This window comes from Poeciliopsis prolifica, unplaced genomic scaffold (genome assembly GCF_027474105.1).
Source record: "Poeciliopsis prolifica strain line A6 unplaced genomic scaffold, Auburn_PproV2 SCAFFOLD018, whole genome shotgun sequence".
NCBI lineage: Eukaryota > Metazoa > Chordata > Actinopteri > Cyprinodontiformes > Poeciliidae > Poeciliopsis > Poeciliopsis prolifica.
Window position 1 is genome coordinate 5158437 of NW_026562393.1, and position 17114 is coordinate 5175550.

A 17114-nucleotide genomic window follows, 5' to 3' on the forward strand; every position below is an offset into this window, starting at 1 on the left:
AGGGAGCTCTGTCAGTGTGCTGCTACACAATTAGTGATGCATAATTTCTGATTTAATTTGTGCAAAAAAGCTCTTTGAATATGACCTTCATCTGCTGAAATGGATATAAATTTAACAAAAAGGAGATAAAAGCATAATTTTATAATCCTTGAGTGTCTTCTCAGAAGGTGAAGTCCACTTTTGATTATATTTCAAGAGTCAAATACTGACAGAATTAATGTAATAAATCCTCATAGTAGACTTCAAAGAATGGGGTTTGGAGTGTGTTTCGAAATGACATAACTTCAAGGTTAAAATGTTTAGTCGAACACGTTATTAAAAATATACAGATGTGAAAATATGGGGAGGTTGATGCAAAAATAAATTCTGACTTCAGCATTTCTATTATATACATTCAACGTCTGTCATTCAGTTTTGTTCAGATGTCTTCACATACCCAATTTTCAGAGGTAACAAAATGTCCTTTATTTGTGTTTAAAACCGGAGATGGGCTCCAACCAGAGATGAATTCTAAAGTTGACAAGTTGTTTTCTGAGTTCTTATACAAAATGTGGTGTTATATATCCTGTTGTTTAGTGAAGGACAAGCAGAGCAAGGAAAAAGGTGAAGCATTAAGAATCGATCCAAAGGTCAATGGAAAGATTGCCCGCTTTCTACGTTGAATCTGTTTTAACATTAAGTTTTAATTAAAATGACAAATATTAAATGTTTTTATTTTTATTCTTTTTATTTTACTTTGGAAAAATAAACTGCAGAAACTTTTAACAGAAGGCAGTTTGATGTAAATAGATGTGTAAATGATAGATTTTCTATTTTGTTTTTATTCTAGTCATGGTTTGATACAAGTACTGAAATTGACACAAAAATATTGTACTTTTTTTTCAGCCTCAACTGTATTTTTTGATGATTGACAAGAAAATTTTTACAAGCTTCAATCTGGAAAGACTAAATAATCATTTGAAATGAAACATTAAACTATTGAATGTACTGAAAAAAGTTTGGATCCCTTCGATTATTATCAAACATTCTCTGAGTTTGACTATTTCTATTGGGTATGCAGGTGAGAGATGTTGTGGTTCCTGACTCATAACTTTACATTCTTAAGAGACAAGATGCTGTAGGATATTAGAATTATGTGGAGGAACCAAGATTTTACCATTGTGTTTTAACTTATGTTCCCTCAGCCGATGTTTCATTCAGGTGTTTCACAATAATTGGAAACTAGATAAAACTGGGTCCTGTCGCTCCCTAAGGACAACCAGGTGTAATGATTTGGAACAATGTCCCACAAACAGACTAATGCAAGATATTTTTTGGAAAAAAAAAAAACAAGCTTTTCCTGTTAACCTTTTAATCTGATTATGAAGAACGGTGTGAAACCACAATTTTTCATGCTATGCTGAACATACCGGAGAAGTTGTACCTCGACATTCAGTCTCCTGCTTTTGGACACATTTTCTTCCTTTGAGGTCAGTTGTCTCTTTATTCCTCCTTCAGGCTCTTCTTAGAGCGTGAAAAGACATTCAGTTAAGGTGAAGTGGAGCTTCAGAAGTGTCCTTTTTATTAAAAAAAATATAGACACATTAACTTTAAACCAGCTGTGCAAAGGGAAGAGCGCCGGTTATTTGGTGGGAAGCTGTTGAGAGCTCAGACGTCAGCAATGTATTGAAAGTCATAAACTGCACATATGCACAGGATCCAGGCTGCTCGCTGTCAACAAGCTCCAAGTTGAATATGCTTCTTTAGGACTCAGCTGCTTTTCTTTGTGGCTGCTGCTGGGCTCATTTTTACCTGGTCAGCAAAAACTACACCTTTGTAGAAAAATGTTCAAACATTTATTAAACAGTTCAGCAATTTAAGTTAAACGGATGGTTTTTACATTTCGGAATAGCAAAATGATACCATAACACATGCTGGAAGATCTTTATATGTTTTCTTTTGTAGATGTTTTGTATTTGTTGGAATCTCTTTTTTGTGTCTTTGCAGTTTTGGCCATTTCTTACATGATGGAGCTTCCTGCTGCTGGAGACGCTTTCAGACTATTTGTTGGTTTGTGCTCACAGCGGTGACGGAGCCATAATGGGACGATCTGTAAGTTGCTTGTTTTTAGGCAGTTAAAAATACACAGGTTGGTTAGTCACTTAATGACTAACACTCCTGCCTTCAAATCATTATGTATTTATGTTGGACCACCACCTGTTTGCGATTGAGTATTTGTGGATTTTTTTGTGGAACGTAGCTCCAAATTGTTGGTGGGAAATGTGCCGATTCTTTTATTTATTTATTCATTTTTTCTAACTCGTGTCTAAAATATTTGAAAGAAGGTGCTTTTCGTGCTTGAGATGTCGCTCCTCAAACATTCATATTCAAATGACTGAATTTTACATCCCCAACATGTCATTATGATCTGCAGAGGACTGGTAATGAACAATGATTTGAATTTGGTGTGGGGAAGATCCAAAACATACAGGAAATCAGCCCTTATACAATTACTTTGTTGATGAGTTTCAAGGAATTTGTAAAAATTCCTTGAAAATCTAAATTATTTATAAAAAGTTTTGCAAGACTGTGAAGTGATCAGGTAAAACTATTAACCTTTGTGCCATAAACTCAGTTCTCCTTGTCTGGAGGAAGAAATGCTGAATGTGACCCAAAGACCAGTTTAAGGTCATTCATTGCCCAAACTGGCCTCCTGAGTTTGGCCCTACTAAAGGTCTGTGGAAGGATCTGAATTTTTCTGCTGCTTGAAATTTTCTGACAACAAAAGCAAGTTTTTGCTGCATTTACATGCTTGCTGCAACAGATATCTGCATTTTCATATTTGTTACAGTTTGTATTAAGCATCCTGAATATTAAATATTGGTCTGTCTTTTAATTATAGATGAAATCCCTGATTTTGAATGAGGATTTTTGACTTGCTAATCCAGTTATCCATGCAAAATATTCCAATTAAATTGCCTTCATACGAGCTGTTGCTGCTGAAGCATATTATTGTTCCAAGGTTGAATTATCTGTTGTTTCAACAGGAGGATTTGAGCTCTCATCTTAGAAATAATTATTTAAAAGGGGATTATTCCAGTGCTCACTTGTCTTTTGCCCTGGCTGACTCAGTAAGTGCAGATCCCTGTCAGACAAACATTCGACCAGGTGCACAGATTCATTTCCATGATAGTTTTTGGCAGTTCTTTGTTGTGAAACATTTACTGCTGTTAATGTTGTTTGGAAAATGAATTGGAACATAAAAGCTTTCAGACTCAGTTAAAGGCAAAGTCAGCTGTTATTTGAATTTCAAATGGCAATGTTGCTGCTTTATTTTGTGTGTGGAAAAATTGTAGATAAAAAAACAGAGGTATGTTGTAAAATGACCACTGCAGCACTAAAAATATTTACTCGTATGGAGCAGGTTTGTTATTCTACTGCCAAAAGCATCTCAGTTGTTGGGCATGTTCAGCAGATTTGGGTTGAGATGCTGATCTAGTGTATTTCATAGAAACCCAATCATCTACAACACCATGGACAGGCAAAAATAAACCTTGTTAGATCAGGCCCACATTATGAATGACTGCATAAATAAAATGTTTTTATTTTTATTTTTTTTGATGGGCGACTGCTTTTTCTGTCTTTCCTTTGTTACATGTAGTACTCTAGCAAGACAAACCTGTAGCCTCATTGAGACGCTGCAAATGTGTAAACTTTTGTGAGTGCAAATATGTCTTGACAACAAAATACACCCTAGTTCCCGTAATGGGGACAAGGGTGTAAGAAAATGGATGGATGGATCAATATCTGCAACTACATTGCAGCAAATAGGTGATCTCATTTATTTCTTTAGAATATCTTTCATTCAGACCATTTCTTTTTCTTAACAAGCAAGCTAACTGGATTTGGATGTTATTTTGGTTGGCATCTCGTTGTTGCTGCACAGAAGTCTTCAGTTATCTTCATTAGCCCAGCTGCTGTCCACTGCCAACGTCCTCTCAGGTGACATGCAGCAGTTTGCAAGGACATAGTCCTTTTGAAGTTCTCTGCATTTGTCTCTTCATCTGCTGCAGACTGTTGCTGGTGTTGTGCATGTAAGCTATGTGAGGTTAGAGTAAGTGCACATCAGCATCATTCTGATTCATTATTCACCTCCTCTGACCAGATGGAGCAAGAGAGCAGCTGCTCCTCCTGACAGCAGTCAACACTGTGTCCATGAATGTGTTATTATCTCATCTTCTAGCCGTCTTTTCTGTTTCTGCTCTGTATTTATTCCTTCTGTGCATTTCTTCCGTGCTTCGCCTCACTTACTGAGATTTTTTTCCCTTTCTTTCTTCAAACTTAATTGTAAATATTCCGAAGTTTCATTGCAGGATACAAACAAAAATTGTTATAAGAAAGGTAAACAGGAAGACTTTCTAAACACAAGTTATTTTTCCCTATTTGAAATCTCATATTATGTTTTTCTTACTTCTTCCTTTATAGGATGAAATTTATGTCCAGCTGAGTTGGGAGTTGAAGTGCTAATTATCTCACCAGAAGGATGAAGAGAATAGTGCCTTAGACTGAACTTTTAATGTGATTTTAGGGCAGAAAAAATAAGACTAGCAAAATGTTTTACCAATATATTCTTCTATTATCTTTAGTCTGCAATGTGGAGACAGTTGGCAGATTTCAGGCTAACTTTACAGAGGATACTTTTTCACAACAGAAATATCCTCCTTCTCAAGTCCCAGTCAGTGCCATCTTTAATTTATTGCTTTATTTTATTTACCAGTAAGTCAGTTCAGGTCACCAAGCATTGTCCTGTCCACTTCACTTGCTTGTCAAAGTGCAGCATTGTGCGCCTGTCTTGTTTGTTTTCGTTCTGTTTTGTTGCCCAATCATTTTCTTTCTTTGTCCTTGCTTTGTTTGTACTTTGGTATCTGTATATGTAGAGCAAAATAACTGGAAGTTATTGAATATTTATGGATTTTTATTTGAATATGCTTCTATGATCATGATTTCTATGTAGGCTGAACAATTTTGGAATTTGATTCCAAAATTGGAGTCAATTTTGGAATCATCTTTCCAGCAGATATAAATCTGCTGGCTATGAATATAAATCCAGCAGATATAAATAGTTTTTCCATCTGTCCATTTTACCTCTTTAAGTTCTCTGGATTTTATTTTGTAGGAACCTTGTATTTTTTTTTTAAACAAGAATCTTGTAGATGGGTCAGAATTCTTTTCTAAAATAAATTGTGACCGAATGATTCTTTACATCTGCCCCTTAGGATCTCATTACCAGGTGTCATGGTGTGGACGACATACAAATCCTCTGACCCTGAACAGTCACAGTGACAAGCCCTCTGTGTGTCATTAATTCATGGCCTTCAACTCTGGATTAAATTACAGTCGGCGCTAGGGCAGAAATTACTTTCAAAAGTTTCTTTTTGAAGAAGGCAGACGTGCACCCTATTGGAGATTAGCTTAGTCTGCAATGTTTCATCACACGTGCACAGTCAGCACCATTAAAGGTACCGTGGAATTAGTAATTTATTACCATCATTAGCTTCTTATTGGTATGTTAGAAACATCTGCATCTTTTTTTTTCTTTATGTGGACTCCCTTTTATAATTAAATAAGTCGCATAAAAGGCAACAAGTCCAAATAATGATGCCCTGAATACATGCTGCAGTGTGTTTTTCTAACAAAACCTTTGAGAACAAGAGTTAAATCCAATCTGTGCAATGACAAGATCAAAGGCAGCAGGGAGGAGACGCAGGCCCTTTAAGAGAATCGGAACGGGGAGGGCTGTGCATTCATAAAAGATGAGTTTATTCAGTGGCCATGGTGAGACATGGTTAAAAGCGCCGCTGCACTCCAGCGTGCTCTCATCCCCATCACAGACGGAGCATCCCTGTCCTGCCGAGCGCTTCACACATGCTGACAAAGCTGCGCCAGAAGCTGGGATATGGATGCTCTCAGAGGAAAGGGATAAGCCTGGACCAAGAGAAGAAACAGAGTAAGAAGGAACAACAGTAGAGGAGTGCATGGACAGGATATTAGGCGTTATAAGGAAAAAAAGAAGATAAACTGGCGGTGCGGTAAAGGACAGTAAACTGTTTTATCAAGGCGGAGAATGGGCAATTCCTCCTTCCCAGGCATGTCCCCTCTCTCTCCGTCCATTCTGTAGTTGCAGGTATTTCTAACTTGAGTGCCTTTCTTTGACGTGCTGGGAAACTACCTCTGTTAACCACTGTTCCTCCTATTTAGCATGCCATTGTCTACGCTTGCCAGACACCTTTTGCATGTATTCTGAGGGTTAATTCAATGTGACTTTGCTGAGTGAAAGTATATCTTTGTAGTAGAGTCATCTGCAGCAGGGCACTCTGCAGTGCATACATTTAAAAATGAGGGCAGAATCTTATAGCAAGTTCTTTTTCTTTCCCATTGCTTTGGGTGAGGATGAAGCTGAGTTACTCCACTCTAATCAGTTTTAAAATACTGCAGTCTACCTAAAATGCTGGCGAAGTGTCTATAAAATGCGTTTCAGAGTGGATATCATCAGGACTGAGTTTCTGAGGATGGTGGTGTGAGTGGTGGTGTGGGTTGTGTCGGGGGAGCCTGTTTACTGCCTGTGTGGATGGGAGACTGTTGATGTTCTGGCTCTCTGAGTCGACATCTGGGCTAGTGTGAAAGGGAGCTATTGATGGATTTTCTAAAGGCTGCTGTTGGTTAGACAGGAAGAGATGGAAAATGCTGCAGCTGGAGATGGCTGAGTATTACTGCTGTGGTTTAGAAATACAGAGGCACACTTTTGTGGGCAGTCAGAAAAAATGCAAACATGGACAGAAAATATTTTCTTCAAAATGGTTTTATTAGTAGATTTAGTGTGTTCTTGTATTTTACATGCAAAATTCAAATGCAAGCAGGCATGAACTGCTGTGAATAGTTTTCTCAGATTTTACTGAACAGACACAGCAATAAATTAATGCTTCATTTTAAGGTTTTCAGATTTTGCTTGTGAACGGCTCTCTAAAGACCCCACCACAGAATGAAAGAAGTATATCAGTATCATCATTATTTTTGAACTGTTCTGATGTGAATATGCTGGTGTGTTTGTGATGATTTTCCCCTTCGATGACCCAGTTTCAAGCTTCAGCTGTTTGTTTAATAGCCACACATTTCATTTTAGATTACTTTTGATGTAATCTAAAATGTGTTCAGTATTCATCAATATTTAGGACTGAAAGTGACTAAAATTCAAAATTACTTGCAGCCTTTTTCCAGTGATGTATTGCATCACTGTGACTGCATGTCAGTGCTCATGTAAACACTGTGATTTTTACTTTTTGCTGATTAGCCCAAATAATTCTTTAATCATATTCAAAGATAGAGATATTCATTAACAATGGAACCAAGAATAAAAACATTTTCAAAGTGAAATGCAACAAAAGGCTCAGTCGGTTCTTGGAGTTAGCAAACATCAGTTAAAAATGATTGTCCCTATAAATCCTTATTCTAGTGTAGCTTGTGCTGTAAATTTATTGTTTGCAATATTAATATAAACCTTTTCCAGGGGTGCCAATAAATGTGGTGCTCACTTGTACACTGGGTATAATTGAAAACCATCTTCAGATAGAAGGAGAAGAAGCCTTCCCTGTGGGGTGAGGTATTATCAGTCGTGTGGTTTAATCTTCCAGAAAAAGATCCTTATCTTTGTGATTTAAATTTAATTATAATGCATGAGCAGTGGAGCTGGTGCTGCCGCTGATTTTAGGGCTCGCTGAGGCTAAAATGGAGGCCAAACACTATCTTTAATCAGCGCTGATTTACATGATACCCTCCACCCCTTCCCTGCTCGCTGCACAAATCTGTCAGAAGATGAAAAGTCTTATCTCTCAGAAGTATTGGTGGATATGGTGTTTAAAAATGCATTTGTTGTAAAATTCACCATTGTCGATATCAGAGCTGTCACATTTTGCATTCTCTTGCTCAGAAATTGCTGAAAGGATTAAATATGAAGCTTGTGGTTTAAACAGCCACTTCTCTTGAACATTTCAAACTTATCTCTTTTTGCCTCACGAGTGCATGAGTCATGTCAGCTCCTTGACTCGGTGGCACCTTCCCCGGAGGGTGTGTGAGGGGCGGACGAGCAGGAGGTGGTGGTTAACAAAGCTCTCACAAATCTCCAGTGACTGAGAAGCAGAAGCAAAGGAAGAGAGACTTGTTAGAGGATCCGTCAAGAGAGCCGAGGAGCAGTGGTTTTCCCATGTCAGCCTGATCAAACATCTGGAAGGATATAGACAGAAAGATGAATGGCAGACCGAGGAAGCTGCAGAGTAAATTATGCTGAGTTTATGGGACTGATTGATGCAGTCGCCGCTGGCTGGGGAGAACTGATTCTGGAATACCTTCTTTTTTATTATTATTTATTTAATGTCTGAGTTCTGGGTGTTGCATCTCTTCTTTTTAACTTAGGCATGCCTATTCTAAGCCTTTGGTGTCAAGCAGAGATGTTTTGTTTTGGATTCAGAAGATATCATTAGTCTCTTAAATTCGGGAATCAAAAGCTTAGAGAAAAGTGGCTTCCCTACAAAAAATGCAGCATCTTCCAGTCTCTTAAATCTTTCTTTCTTTCTTCATGCTTCTCATCTTGTATGAGAAAATATGTGCAGTGACCAGAAGGAAAACCTCTTTCTGTAACGATCCAGTGGCGAGAAGGAAAGGTTGTAGCTGATCCTGTTTTATTTTTTTAATGGATTTTTAATGAATGTTGCTGACCAGTGTTCTGCTAATGTGTGCCTTTTGGCAGGATTCTAACACTCATTGAAAACTCCTGCATTAACGATGGTTTTTGTCGAATACCATGATAATATTTATGGTAACTGACCAATGTTTTCCTAATACTACTGGTTTGATAAAAATGAGCATTTAACAACTTGCTTCCAAATTGCTTTGTATGAGGACTGCATTTTGTTTTGTGTCTGTGTATGCTGCACACATAGTAGTAGTACTGGGTGACTGTCTGCTTTTTTGTAACAATGTATTTCAAAGTGTCCTAAAGTGTAGCCGTATTCCAATCCAGGTAAATAAAATATCTTTAGATGCTCTGTAAGGGTTAAGTATGAAGTGTTGCTGCTCCACTGCCATGTGTGAGCAGCTGAACAGACTGCAGGACCTCTTAAAAAAAAAAAAAAGCTCCAATCCATTTTGACTTAATCACGTCTAATTGCATAGACAACGTTAATAACCAGACAGAGCCATACACAATGCATATATTTATTTATTGCTGGTCTCTTCTGCTTGGTGCTGGGTGTTCATGCTACTGAGGAATTGTGCAGAATAGCACTACAAATTTGCTGAGTTAAATAAGCATATCTGACTTGAAAAAGAAAATTATCCATACAGCATTTCAGCTCTTTAAATAATTAAAAATGTAATTAGGACTCAGGGGATGAAATTCTGTCATCTGTACAACACAGAAGTACGATATGTTCATGGAAGATCTGATCCAAAGTTGTCCAGTGGTGTTGGAAATTTGAAAGTATCACAGAAAAATAGTTGCCTAGAAATGGATGGAAATTCTGATCTAATTATTTGAAAAAAAAAGTCACAACCCATGACTAGTAGATATGGGATGGATGAGGGAGAGAATGAAAACATTTTGGTCTAAAATAAAAATCATGGAAAAAAAAATGATTACAGTGTCCACTATGTTATTTCACTTAAGCTTTTTCAAATTAAAATCTTGGTCCTAATCCTGCTCTAATGAGGTTCTGCTGCAGCCTGGAAATCCTGTTGACTCTGTGTTGAGAAAAATCTGTTTCTTTTCTTTGTCTGAGTCACACTTAAAAGGTTTCTTTGAAGCAGATCTGAAGTTCCCTGTTGTGAATATTGTTTTGAAGATTCCCAGCACGTTGTCTCCCCGAGCCAATCAACATTTCAACCTGCAGCTTTCAGATTTCCACATTTCAGTTGGATGTGAGTAAATCTGGGAGCGGGAGGTTTCTTTTTAGTACAGGCGCTCGGCAATTCGCCGTCATTTTCATCATTCTTTTGTAGTCCTGTGAAAGAAGTTTCTGGGACATTTAAAAACATGTTTTTCTCCACCACAGAAGGTAAAACCTTTCATAGGCTTTGTTGCAGCCATCACTCTGTGAAGGGAGGTGTTGGGAATTGTCTCGGGAATGTGCATTTTGAAGTATACGAGGTTACTTCAAGGTCTTTCTGCTGTTGCCACATATTGAGGTACTTTTACTCTTCTGAGATGTTTACATTTTATTTAAAGAGTGGATGATGACTGTTTTTCTTTTGGTTTCTATAATTTTTTTAAAATGTATTTTGAGATATTTTTCACTCCAATAGAGAGCAACCTTCAGACGGCATTAATGTCACCAAGCCTCGCGAAGCAGAAAAGAATCTGCCCTGACATACCTCTACAGGTAAAGACTTTGTGTAAATAAGTACCTTCAGTGTGTATTTTAGATTTATGGAGACCACAAACTCTCTTCCTGATGGCCAAATCCTTTTTGCTAAATCTCCAGGATTGTAATTCAAGGATTAGGGCTGCTGTTTTAAACCAGTTACCCTCCAATAGACTGGAAGTGTGACAGAGTCTTTCTACTGCTACAGTGCCTTGCAAAAGTGATTATACTTGTTGACCTTTTCTGTTTACACCAAGATTCAAACACGTATTTATGGGATGAAACGCTATTATAAAGCCGTTTTGGATTTTGCTATTGGTGGCTCGTTCTTGTATGTGAAAGAAGTATCTTGTAGCTTCAGGTCTACCTCAAGAAATCGGATCATGTGATTAAAAAAAACTAGCTTTTGTTCCTCTTGAAACTTTGATGGTAACAGAAACTAGGTAACAGACTAAAGTGATCCGAGGAGGTATGTTGATATTGAAATATCGACTCAACTGAATCCTCCTGTGCTATTCTTTACACCCAGATTGTCTTCTTAATTGCAATTTTTTTCTCTATGTCTGGTCTGGTCTGTTGGCCAGAAACACATTGTGGTTTTAGTTAGTCATGTATAACTTGCTGCCTTTATAAACTACATTTGTTTTGTGCCCAAGATCAGGAGGACTTTTGATATGTAGAAATGGTGATGGATGTTGAGAACTTTAACTTAAGTTCATTGTGGTCTTATTGCTTTTAGGTTTGTTGAAAACATTGGCTCCAATTAGTAGTCTATTCAGCTAAATCATTTTATTTATCTTCATCCCAACAACATAGTTTGAAAAAAGTTGTAAGTGGAAATATCTTCTGTCTTGGCAAAAATTGAATCAAGTTTTAGTTTAGATTTTAGTTTTGTAATCCCATCCTAAAACAGTTTTTGCTAAAATAAACCTCACACAGGCTTTAACCAATGCAGAGGGCCTGAATGCAAACAAGTACAACAAATCATTTGGCACAGACAGAATTGTAAAAGTGGTGGTCTGGCTTTCATTGCATTCGTCTTTATGGAGGAAAACCACTTTTTTAAAGGAAAATATAAACTCATTAGATTAATAAAATGATCATCAGAAAAATAGTCTTTTCAAACTGTGGACACAAAACCAGAGATTGATTTTTAAAACCTGGCAGCAATTTGTGGCTGACATGAAGTTATAAATGATGGACCAATCAAAGTTCAGTTTTAATCAGAAACTTTGCTATGTATCAGTTAAAAATGCCTTGATCTTGACCTCAATCGAAATGTCAGGGATTGGATCAGGAAATCCCTCATCTCTGCATTTATTTGCGTCTTGAGTTCCACAAATCTTTTTTACAAGATTTTCTACTGCTCTTTTGAAATTCAGGCTTCTGTGATTAAAATTTTCAGGACCGACCCAAAAATTCTCAGAGGCTTTAAGGTCAGGACAGATGTGTGATTCCTCCTGAAGCAATTTTTGACAGTCAGAGCCAAACGAATCCTGCGGCCGACATTGAATGTTTGATCATTGCTCAAAAGCCTCACATAAATTAATGAAGAAGCCCCTTGCTACCTTGGTTCAGATTAAATAGGTTGCTGCCATCTAAGACATGTTAATCACAGCTGAACATTTTTGTTTATTTGATGCTCTTACCCAAATGCATTCAAAGACATGTTGAATTTAAACTGAAATACAGATTTTATTTCATATAGTTAAGATGTATAATTACAATAATATGCCATGAAAATCTCTTTAGAAATTAAATTATAGGCAATAATCTTCAACCCATTTTGTCATGTTCAAAGATGACATAAACAAAACCACACTATATGAAGCTACAGTTTGGCTGTAGCAAATTGTACTTTAAGAAACAACAAGAATGTTGAAATAAGGAAAATGTAGAATGTGATTTTGCAGATTACTGGTGGTGTTTTGGAACAGAGTCTCAGTTACCTCAAAACCCTTTTCATTGTCAGTATTTTTTTCAGTTTTCAATATCAAGTGAGTGTTTTTAAACATGGTGTGTTTTTGGTGAACTATGAAAGGTTGTAAACATTAATTCTTGCTGTAAATGTTTTATTTATGAGATGACTTATTTTATGCCAAAGTGAAGTAAGTTGAGTGTTACAGCCACAGCTGCATATCATGAATAATGATCTTTGCTTTGACTTTTTCAGCTCTTGGTTTGACTAGCTTTTTTTTATTTATTTATTTATTTATTTATTTATTTATTTATTTATTTATTTATTTATTTATTTATTTATTTTAATGTAAATCTTTTATTTTGTTTTGCCCCTTATATGCATGGGCCAAAAGTCCTTCAACTCTGCTAAGGAGCATAGCCGTTATAACTTATAAAGGGATTAGATCTAGTCTTAATGGTTAGCATGCTCCTTTTTCAAAGTGAATATAGTCTCCAATTCCTTTAGTTGCTTACACAAACAAAAAATACAAAAGGTGATCCAGCTTTGCTTTATTTTCAGAAAGCAGATTTAATTTCTGTCTATGCAGACTGTTGCATTGCAACAACTACTTAATATTCTACATTACAGAACAAATTTCAGCCCTATAAAAATAATCTGAAACTACATGATTGTGATGTTGCTGAAATTGAGATGAGTACATCTGATGTAACGAACAGATTTTCCTACATTTGTTTGTTTTAATTTACAGTATTATGATTCCCTTTCACTCCCCATCAATAGAAATTATTGGTTTACTGACAGGAACACAATAGACAATTTCTTATTTTTGAAATTAAATGAACTTTGTCTTAACATGATCAAGAACAAATTCACTTTACTAAACATTTGCTACTTCAAAACTAACTACACTTTTTTATTGGGGAAAAAAAGCTAGGCTTGTTCCTAGCTTGACAAATATTCTTACTTAAAAAATAAAAATAACTGCTCTGTTAGTTTCTACTGGTTGAGTGTAAGTGTTAGAAGTCAGCAGCTTTGTCCCCCTGGCCGATTTGTCTTTGGGGTTACAGCAGATTAAGAAATAGAAGAACGTTGTGGTGCATTTTATTTTTCTGTTGTTGTTGATTCTGTTCGGTTCAGAAGTTTAATTCACTGTCTGGGATTTTTTTAAATGAAGTTAGATACAATTTCTTTTGGTAATTCTAGCAAAGTTGCAATAAAAAGGTGAGGCACTGTTGTACTTTGTGGTAAATAACATTATCCTAAACAGTATTGCTTGCGGTTCCTATTTAATTGTTGAAATTATCTTGAAATGGTGAAGTGAAGTGGCCATTTCCTACAGTTGCAGTTGCACATTAGGGAATTAAAGAATTTCATGCTGGTTTTATCTCAGCTACATGGCCTCAAGGTTTGATTTTGCTTTTTACTAATAAGTTAATCTTTATCTTCTTACTCTGAACTTTTTTTTGTCCATCTGTATATCACAAACAGGAAGTTGCTCAGCTGACTTCCTGTAACGTAGTAAGTGACCATTTTTACTGACCAGCATATTCCTTAAGTAAACTGGATGTTGACTTTCTTTGCAGTTGCTTACATATATAGAAAATGCTGAAGAACAATGTGCTGTGTTTTGTGCTCAGAGCAGTTTATGTGATATTTTTAGCTGCGCTATCAGCTTTAGCAAAGAGAGGCAGATTGTCCTACCACAGTCCGAATGCAGTATGAATTCAGTTTGTTTAATTTACAATGTCAACATGTCTTATATCTAATTCACTGTACATAAAAAACAGGCTAATTTCATATCTGATTATCTGAATTGTTACAAAGAATATACTAAACCAAAATAATCCATTGGAATAGTCCAATATTCTGGATTCCCTAAAGTCTGATGCCTTATTAAAAGTAACTGAGTACAGTCTATAAGGAAATCCCTCAGGTCTACATTTATAAGTAGAACTTTAAGTAGACATAACTAATATACATCCCTGTCAAGAAGCCAGGTTTTAACGTTAAAAACATAAGACCCTAGATAAATCACGTAAGAACTTTTTCCTGCTTTAATGTGTCCTGCAACCTGTCAAGTCAACATTTTCAATTGGATTCAGGGTTAGGGTTTTTTTTTTGTTTCTCATTTGGTGGTAAGCAATCTTTCAATTAATACCCCTGTTCTCTGTTGTGTGGATAGGGATATTAAAACTTGTGTTCATCTACCTACAAAAATTCAGTAGGAACTGGTTGTAGATCTATTTATTTATTTATTTTTTTTAAAGATTTCTCTTTTTAATATTTTAAACACTGCTGAACTAAGTGCTATCGGACAGGAGGGAAATACAGGAGGGGCGCAGTGGGATGGATAATCCTAAGAAATGTTATTCAGCCTTAAACACCCTGAAGATTCATGATGTGAACATTTTTCCATTTTGATTATGGAATGCCAAGATACAAGATGAGACCCTGAATGTAATTTATTATAGTAATAAATTATGTTGCCATCTTTTATTGATTTTTATTTTGTATATGTATTTTGTCAGTCTGGTTGCAGCTTGTTTTAGCTTTTACACAAAAGTCCTGTAAAGGAGAAGAGCAGGCTAGCGTGTTAGTGTGTGTAATGGCTAAATGGATCCATGGTCCATTACCTCACTGCTGTACATACTGGATCTTAGTGGCAACAGAACTCAACCGATCCACCCGAGTCCCTCACCAAGGATTTAAAATGACTGTGGAGTGCAGTAAAGTAGCTTATAGCTGCAGAGACACCAGGGGTCCCTTACATCAGAATAAGGTTATAGCATGAAAGAAAAGGATCAAAGGAAAACTTAATCTACTTTCTGATTAATTGGGCTAATCATCTGATCATTTTTGTTTCAGGAGGTCAGTTGATCCTTAAATACAGGAATGAAATAGACTGCAACATCATTGCTAAAGTAATGGATTTGAAACACTGAATTTCACATCCTTGATCCTTACAGACGTGCACATAAAATGACAGATGCAATAAAGAGAACTCAGTTGCATTTGGTGTGCACTGATGCATATGAATTATGATGCACCATATATTAGACAAATCCAACTTAATTCCACATGTGGGAGAATTTTAGAAACTTCCGGTGTGCAACAAAGGATGCATTTCTAATTTCAGTTGATATGCTTCATCTAGACCAGTATCTGTTCTTGTGTGTTCATTTCTATTAATGAATTCCCATCAGAGGGAGACACTTAACTCAAATATATTGATACCTGCAGTGGTAAATTTCTATAGCGGCCTCATGTTATCAGGCAGTTGATAAGTTGGTTGTATAACACCGTTCAATGCTTAAAAACAAATTCTGCTGGATCAGAATGTTGTCATAATGCTGAAAGACAGGGACGAAGAATTGTCTGCAAACACAGAGCGTTAGGAAAACATGCCTATAATCTGCTGCCATGAAATCTGCAAACAGTCTCACAGTTGGATTTGTCAGACTACAAACCACACACATACTGTGCCTTCATATGGTGTTGGATGTCATTTCTTTGTGCAACTCCCACTTTTCTCTGCAGCCTTTAAACAAGGATCTCATAAGGGTGACATGTCTTGCCTATCCTCTATATTTCTGCCACTTGGGCCCCCACCCTACCCGCCCTCAGCCTATCAGAGGCTTTTTTCTTCCTCTTCCTTCCATCTCTGTCTACACAATCTGATTTTAGCTGTGTTGAAAGTAGCATTTTCTTCCTATCACAACATCACTTGTTCGTATTTCCTTCTACCCTTCCCACCCCTGATTTTTTTCTGCTCTGTCCACTAAGCAGAAAATGGGTCCAGGCGCCATTTCAGGCTGTTTATATAGATGTATGTATATATCTCTCAATATATATATAAATATATATTCTGCTATCTGTCTTTATAATTGACCAGTGAGGGGAAATGTGACTGTGATCAGTGTGATGCTAATACATTCTGCCAATTTGACACACTCATAATCCTGCAAGCTTGAGTTTCCAGCCTACAGCCATCACAGGAAGGAGAGTGTGTGTTGTTGGTGCATCGTAGCATCATGGATACACAGAGGAGTGGGAGGGTGGGGGAAACACTCGAGCTAAAATGGGACTCTAGAGTGTTTGAGTGGGAGCAGAGAAAGAGGAAATTGGTCTTAACATGCGCAGACACATGATATAAAGTGAGAGATGTATGGATGGAGAGAGAACGTAATCACCCTGAGTTGTTCTGTGCGCTGTTGTTTGCTCTGATTGTGAGAGTCAAATACACCTGGAGGATGAGTAGCAAAGAGGATCGACTAATTTCTGGCATGAAAGTGCATATGCTGTTGACAAAAATTACTAGAATATAGAAAGTTTGACAGGGGGTTTGTATTTTATTTAATTTATTTTTCCATGTAAATATTCAAACAAGTATTTTCACCCTGACAGATTACTTCTTATCGGCTTTCTTGTTACACCTATAAGTTGTTAAAATGCAGTTAAATGATTATTCCTAATTTTTAATGAAAATGAGTTTTAGGAAAAAAAATGCTAGTAGTAACATCTGGCTGTTCATCAGCCGGTTCATACTCATAAATGGTGTGTGGTTCGTATGATGCATTAAATGTTGCCCTTGCAGTTTGCTAAATGGATCTTTTTTGATGCGGTTAAAGTCAACTTTTTTTTTTTGAGAAATATGAGGGTTTTTTAAAATGTTGTTTTCTGTGAAGTTTATTTATTTTTGCACTTTCAGTTAGTGCAATTTTAAGCTTAATGGAAATGCAGCTGAAGATGAGTTGTATGGCTGAATTGGCATGTTAATGGACGTGCAGGAAAAGTTGACATAA

The 17114-nt window shown here is 36.6% G+C and overlaps 1 protein-coding gene across 1 annotated transcript in view; it reads left to right on the forward strand.

Annotated features, from left to right (window-relative positions):
* Positions 1-5845: 5845 nt before the first annotated feature.
* The window catches only part of srcin1b (SRC kinase signaling inhibitor 1b), an 86777-nt gene continuing 75508 nt past the window's right edge, over positions 5846-17114 (forward strand). Inside the window, exon 1 of the mRNA XM_055042786.1 lies at positions 5846-5986. Coding sequence (XP_054898761.1) covers positions 5905-5986 — 82 coding nt within the window. The 5' untranslated portion in view covers positions 5846-5904. The remainder of the gene's footprint in view (positions 5987-17114) is intronic.